The sequence below is a fragment of the Penaeus japonicus genome, unplaced genomic scaffold (genome assembly GCF_977035675.1).
Source record: "Penaeus japonicus unplaced genomic scaffold, GWHDUDI00000001_assembly GWHDUDI00000037, whole genome shotgun sequence".
NCBI lineage: Eukaryota > Metazoa > Arthropoda > Malacostraca > Decapoda > Penaeidae > Penaeus > Penaeus japonicus.
The window spans coordinates 3,541,462-3,548,961 of record NW_028234439.1 but is presented as its reverse complement, the minus strand read 5'-3'; the positions used below and the strand labels follow the sequence as shown (position 1 = coordinate 3,548,961).

Here is a 7,500-nt window from a genome sequence, read left to right as displayed (position 1 = left end):
TATATATATATTATATATATATATATATATATATATATATATATATATATATATATATTATATATATATATATATATATTATATATATATATATGTCATTAGGTTGTTGACTAAAGATCCTTGGCATGGAGCAATAACATCAAGATTTGGAGTGCCAATATGTTGACACTGAAATTTAGCTTTTTTTTTGTATTGTTTTGTCTTATTTTGTTTTTGTTTTTAAACAAAGATCGACCATAAAAGAGAGACATTTGTCTTAGAATGACTAAACAGACCAAGACTACAACTTTTTTAGGAACTAAACTCTGAAAGTACATTATCCTATATTCATACTGATGGAGAGAGTGCTTTAAATGCATGAGTAAAAATGATGGGAAATATAAATGACAGGATCAGAGCATCGATGCAATACCTTCAAATTCCTTGCAGTATATATAAATACCTGTATTCACATCTATTTTGAAGTAAAAGCCTATGTGTATGAAGTAAAATGTGTATGAAGTAAAATCCTATTTCAAGACGATATTCATCTTCTCCTGTCTCTTTCTGGCTTCAACGTTCTACTTAAAAACACGCAGAGTAAAGTTACTAGTGTGTACCTCATCCATCCTCATCCACTGTGCTCTGGTTTTGTTTGACTATTTTTTTTTACACACAGATGGTTCACCAAACACTTAGTCACCAAGGAGTCCGTTAGTAGACCTACCTAACATTACCTGTTTACCCAATTCCTTGGAATGAGTAAATAATAAAGAAAAAAATAAAACCAAACCATAGTGGACAGTGTATGTATACACATATTTCTGGCATCACTGGGTTAACTTGCTATTAACCTTTAATTGATGCTTAGAAATGATATATGACCAGCAAGCAAACATCTCTCCCTTGTTTTTTTATAATAAAGACCATCATACTACTCTTTGACTTTTCTATTGTCATGACTGTTCCTTCTAATGACCATTTATTGCAAAATTCAGAATGCCCATCACAAAAGTCTTAAAGATCCTCGTTCTAAAAACACATTCTTAAAGTTCAACATACCTGAAAGTTCTCATGTGGACAAATGAACATTATATATACTGATCATACAACACATCCTCCAAAATAAGCAACGGATCAATCTACTAAATTCACTCTAATGCAAATTTGTCTTTTACTTCCATAACTGAGCCTTGGTCCCATTTCAAATATACTCTAAAAGATGAAATCGGATTCAATAGAATGGGTTGTTCTGAACGCATTTCTTTTAAATCAAATCTCTCAGTAATATACCACTCTCACTATATCTTTTGGAAATACAATTTATTGAAAACATTTATTTGCTACTAGTATACAAAAAAATAAATGTTTACTAATTAAGGAATCAGTCACTCTACCTCACAGAAAAGTACTTCAACTGCATAATAATCACCTTAAAAATAAATGAGCTGTTTGTATCACATGCAAAATTAAAACAATGTAACTGCCAATATATTAACAAGATTACTAATAGCATTATCTGCCTTAACCCTAAACCATTCTTTTCTTTCTTTCTCTCATGCTATAAATAGCCACAGGAGTACAGTTTACAGTTTGTTACAAATCTTAAGCGTACCTGGTATGTACTGTAAACCAATGGACGAAATGCATATCTATCAAATAAAAAAAAAATTAAAAAACCTTCACTGTTCTTATCCTTAGACAATGAAACATTTCTTCATTAATCAAGAGAAGAGCAAATGGATTTACAAACCTGAGAGTAATCAATGACCTAGTAACCTTGAGACTTTGAAAAATGTAATGAAAAGAAAAACCCGTTCATTTAATTCCCACACAAAAAACAAGTCACGCCATTATCTTACAATGTATATGGAAATACTGTAGATCTTACCTACTTTAATGAATACTGTCTTTCAAATCTTTTTTCATCTCCAGTCAAAAGTCGAAAACCCTAATCATTTTCCTATTTTGACAACAATCTCAAGAGATCTTTTCATAATATGAAGACTCTTTTCAGAATAAAAAGACTACTTCTACTAACTGCAAAAAATTATTGTCAAGAAACACCTCCCCATAACTGCATCACAAGAAATATGTTCATCAGCATATATACAGTTGTTAATCTGTTAATTTTACAAAACTGCAATTTTAACATTGTTTAAAAATGTCTGCATATACATACATAAAAACATGAAAAAAAAATTATGTCAATCTTCCCTCACAAAAAAGGACTGATTTTTTGGCTTAGATGACCATAAAATCACATAAAATCAACCAATGAGATCTTCAAATTCATGTACAGTGAGTACAACTGCATAAAGCAACCACTATCTACAAGAATATCAACCAAAACTATATTGACACCAAAAATGTTGAAATAACACAGTTCTAGTGTCTTATAACCTCTAAATCTTACACTATCATATAAAAAGGGACTTAATAGTGCATACAGGCTAGTCTTACATTTTACAGGCTAGATTTTATTTCTCTTTTTTTCCAACACATTATCAACTACCGTCAGGCAAATGAGCTCTTCCAAAGGGACTAGTATGTAGAGAAAAGACAACAGACAAAGCAGAAAAAAAAACATAAAAAAAACAAAGAATAAAACGAGCTACAGGGCACAGTCATCCTGTCAGAAAACTTCGCTTAGATGTAAATTCTTACTCATATTCATATCTTTTAATATTAATTGTTCAGTTCACAGATCTGATAGCATGTATAGCTGCAGCAGATATCTATATATGTAGTATATCTATTATATGGCACTTCAAAAAACATATGAAGTTATGTTGGTTAGTAGTGTCTTCTAGTTTTAAGTATTATTACCCATGATAATTAGGAAATGTTTAATGATAAGTCTTGTTTGCCAATATGTCAATATCAGTAAGCAAAACTTGCAATAATCTTTTCCAGTATCAAATATCTCAAAACAAGAATATTTTTTTAGAATATTTGAAAAGAGAGGTTACATCAATTAATTGCATGTGTGTATATATATATAGATTTTTTTTTTACTTTTCAATGAGAAAATTTGGAGCAAAATATAAATTCTATAACATAAAATTCAAGGAAAGAAAAAATATGTACCAAGCAAAGAAAACATAACTAAAACCATTTCTCCAATTTCCCATCATAAGTTTAACTTAAAACTGTATGAAATTAAGTGTAAAGCAAATAGAAAGACTCTAAAAATTATCTATCACAGTTTCAACCACATAATAAAATTGAGGAACAAGAATCACAGTAAAAAGAATTTAATTGTAGTTATCCAAAGGCCTAGATTTCACCTGATGTGTATGGTAAGTCCTGTTAAACCTGCATTAAAAATTCAAAGGATTAGCATGAGTTAAACCTTCAAAGAAATAAAAAGCTGAATAAAAGATTTGTATAAAAGACTGCATACATTCTACAAAAGGGCATGTTCCGTGTCATGAAACAACTGTTAAAAAAAAGGCTAGCCTAAATATTGTCTCCAAAACATGACCACATAATATAAAACCTACACTACTTCCTACTGATAAATAAAACAAAAAAATCCTGTCTGTACATAAAACCTGCATGAAAATGAACTTCCCATATATTACATCCAATCATCAAGAATTGCTTTTTTATACCCAATGACAAGACATGATTAGCAATTATTACTAAAATCTCTGAAGACTTCAGATCTAGTCATTACATTGACTATCTTATATCATTAATATGATAAAAAGAAAATTAGTCATGTCTTCATGCCCTCATAATCATCTAGATTTTCTTACACTATAAAATGCTACTAAAACCTTTCTTATAGACAATCTTCATCACCATAAAATGCAACCAAGCCCCTCTCTCTTTACACCCTCCGTCATAAGGGGAGTGGGACACGAGCAGAGACGTGGCTCCAGCCAGTCCCGAGGGTATGTTCCCAGGCGGTGCCGACAGGGCAGTCGTGCGACACACCCACTCTTCTGGCAATGACCCCCTGAACTGGACCCTTCTCACTCTCAAAGGAGTCCAGCACAGCCCAGAGCGTCCCATCAGCCCCAACACTGATACTGGCCACATTGCCGCAGACCCATTCCCAACTCGTGCCCTCGGGGAAGAGGGGGAGCACATTCGTCCTGCGGTACAGTCCCCCACCACGCTCCAGGCCCCACACTACTCCAGCCCCTGCGCCAATCTCCATCAGTGGCTGGTTCGGGGCATCGACATTCACCCACTGCCGGCCCTGTAATCGTAATATGGTTATTAGTATTTTTCATCATAGTATGTATTTCAGTATCTCTTACTTAATTCACTACTCTTATCTATCCTTCCAAATTTCTCATCATTGGCAGAAAACTCACAGACCTTCTCATTGGGAAATATTATTGAACATGGAAATAAGTACAATTATATGATTTCATAAAAAAAAGTAGGTTTTTAGTTCATAGATTAATAAAATCAAGTTTAGAAGAATAGTTGATTCATTTGGTAGAATAAAGATATTCAAAAAAAGAAAAAATCTACTTATATACTATGACCAACTGGAATACCTTTAAATTCTTTACCAATAATAAGATAGAAAGATAGATAACTGTACATATAGATAAATAATAAACAGACAGATAAATAGAAAAAGACTGTTTTAATTCAAGAAAGCAAAGGAAAAAGAATACAGAGGAGAGAGAAAACAAAGAGAGAAAAAAAAAGAGACACAAAAAATAAAAAGGCAACCACCTGTGGATTTTTCTTATTGATCCCAATTCTCAGATGCGCCCGGCCATCTTTGCTGACGGCCCACATTCCACAGCTGTCAACCGTGGCACACACGTAACACATGGGACACTCGGCCGGGACGAGGCTCCACTTTTCTCCTTCCGGTCTGCTGGGCGTCACACCATGCCGATAGACCACCTCTCCCGTCACGCTCACTCCCCACACTGGCACCGTGCCATTGCCTGAGTACTCGGGCTGCATCAGATAAGAACAGGGCTTATTTTTGTCTCTTTTTATTTTGTTTAAAATTCTTTTTCATTTTCTCTTCTTTATTAAACTAAATTTTTATTATCTTTCTTTCACTTCATCTAAAAATAACATCATTTAGCTTAATCTGATTGACTAGTTTTCATAGATTATTTCCAGTAATGATGTACTATTCAAGAATTTATTCCCTTCTACATTGTGGCTGAATATTACATCAACAAAAGAAAACATTAAAGTTTAGTCAAATAAATTAAGTCTAACTCACTATCTCTGTCTCACTTCTCCATCTCTCTATCTCCTTCTCCCTCTCCGCCCTCCCTCTCCCGCTCCCTCTCCCCCTCCCTCTTCCCCTCCCTCTCCCTCTCCACCCTCCTTCTCCATCCTCCTTCTAGCCCTTCTGCCATCCTCACTCTCTTCATCAAACTCACCGAAATGGATAAATTAACGAGTGCCACTTTCTCCATCTGCTGCCAGGGACCAGAGGTCGATATGCGGCACTTTCTCACCCAGCGCCTCCTCCGCACAAGGTCAGTCATGTAGCGGTGGCCGTGGTAGCTGAGCGGGAAGTCTGTTGCATACTGCCAGCCCTCACGATCAACCCCACCAGGAGTGTGGTAGTCGACGCACCATTCACTCATCTGTTATAAGTGTATAAGATCAAATGTGTGTGTGTGTGTGTGTGTGTGTGTGTGTGTGTGTGTGTGTGTGTGTGTGTGTGTGTGTGTGTGTGTGTGTGTGTGTGTGTGTGTGTGTGTGTTATATTTATATATCTATATATCTATATATTTGTATATTTATATATTCATAGATCTATATATTTATATATTTATAGATCTATATATCTAAATATTTAAATATTTAAATATTTAAATATTTAAATATCTAAATATTTATATATTTATATGTTTATATGTTTATATATTTATATATTCATAAATTCATAAATTCATATATTTATATATTCATATATTCATAAGTATGTATATATATATATATATATATTATATTATATATTATATATATATATATATATATATATATATATATATTTATATTTATATCTATACATCAAGACAACATAACGAAAAAAAAATCTTCATACCCAGGACCAATGACGTGATGGCAACTTAGTTCCCTCTCGCGTCTTGTGGTGCCTCCCAGTCTGGTCGCTCCAGGTGTGCCGGTCCGTTGGGAGTCCCCGATGGGTAAAGCCAGTCACTGGGTTCCAGCGCTGGTTCTCCCAAACGTACATGTGGCGGACATCGCTCATAATGTTCACATCGGAATCGTTGCTGCTACCTGCAATGTGCGGTTGGTAAGCAGAGCAGCATATATTGAGAGCATCCAGCTTCAGAGACCTCTAAGATTAGCCTTTAAAAAATGGGGTTTATGCCTATAACTGTTTTGTTTTGTTTTTTTCCCATTTCTCTTAATGGCCTGGAATAATGAATTTTACATCTTCTACATTACTTAAAACAAATATATACTATCCATTGCAAAAACTCAAACTGCCAAAAAAGTTCTAAATCAATTCTGACTCGAGTGATAAAAACCCTTCACCGTACCCTTGTAGAGCCCCCCACCGGTAGCCTGAGTGTAAGTGTAGACGTGGTAATCATGTGAGATGGCCCATGTCACGCCTCCGGCTCCGCTTTCCACTCGCAGACAGTGTCCACCCAAACCACGCCAGTACCATTCGTTCAACTGCCGCTCACCCTGTTGAGATATTTCATAATTTTCTTATCACACTGCTTTTTAAAAATTTTACTCTTATTCTAGATATTTAGATTTGAAAGCTAACGAGAAACATGGCTTTGAATAGAGATAAAATGAACTTTCAAAATAAAGTCTTCCCTATACTAAGTAACTAATAATCTCTACAACTACAAAAATTTTCAAATTAATCACATCACTTATTCCAAATTACCAAACATCAAATTCCCATTTCAAGATTTTGGTCTCAAATCTAAACTGAATTGACGAAAAAATATGGAGATCAAAACTTACAGCCCCATGGTTGTACGTCACTGAATCCAGTGTGATGCTTCCTCGAACAACAACGTGAGTGATATCAGCTGCTGGCAGGCGGTGGTTGAAGCTGTACCAGAATTTGTCATTGACGGAGATCTGCAATGGGAATAACAAAATTAAAATCTTTAAAGATTTACTGATGGTCAAAATAGTAGAGTGACTCTATCCATTAATGAAAAAGAGGCATGAAAACATAGAAACCCTTAACTATAGCAATGTTTTATATAACAATCCCTTATTTTCATCACAGCTTTTGTTTCTTGTGGTTTTCTTGTAAATAATAGGGAAGTATGCATAAGAATACAGTATTTCTTATGCACACAAATTTCTGATATTCACATGAACTGTGTTCTTATTTATGAAAAGTAATTCAAACTGCAGTTTCAATTGTTATTATTACAACCACAACTGGTTGAAGACTTCAAAAGGAGTCATTCAATTTGTGATATTAATGCATTTATAAACAGTACGCATATATAAAATTTATCAGTATTGTGACCACAATTTAAACACTAATATCTATACACAGATTTCAAACAA

At 34.1% G+C, this 7,500-nt stretch overlaps 1 protein-coding gene across 2 annotated transcripts in view; it reads right to left on the bottom strand.

Annotated features, from left to right (window-relative positions):
- Positions 1 to 1,520: 1,520 nt before the first annotated feature.
- Pex23 (tectonin beta-propeller repeat-containing peroxin 23) overlaps positions 1,521 to 7,500 on the bottom strand; it is a 19,485-nt gene continuing 13,505 nt past the window's right edge. For both annotated transcript variants that reach the window (XM_086532743.1, XM_086532744.1), the window contains exons 16-21: positions 6,937 to 7,056; positions 6,495 to 6,645; positions 6,032 to 6,228; positions 5,358 to 5,567; positions 4,684 to 4,917; positions 1,521 to 4,192 (exon numbers count right to left, since the gene is read on the bottom strand). In XM_086532743.1, the coding sequence (XP_086388869.1) occupies positions 3,830 to 4,192; positions 4,684 to 4,917; positions 5,358 to 5,567; positions 6,032 to 6,228; positions 6,495 to 6,645; positions 6,937 to 7,056 (1,275 nt within the window). In that variant the 3' untranslated portion in view covers positions 1,521 to 3,829. The remainder of the gene's footprint in view (positions 4,193 to 4,683; positions 4,918 to 5,357; positions 5,568 to 6,031; positions 6,229 to 6,494; positions 6,646 to 6,936; positions 7,057 to 7,500) is intronic.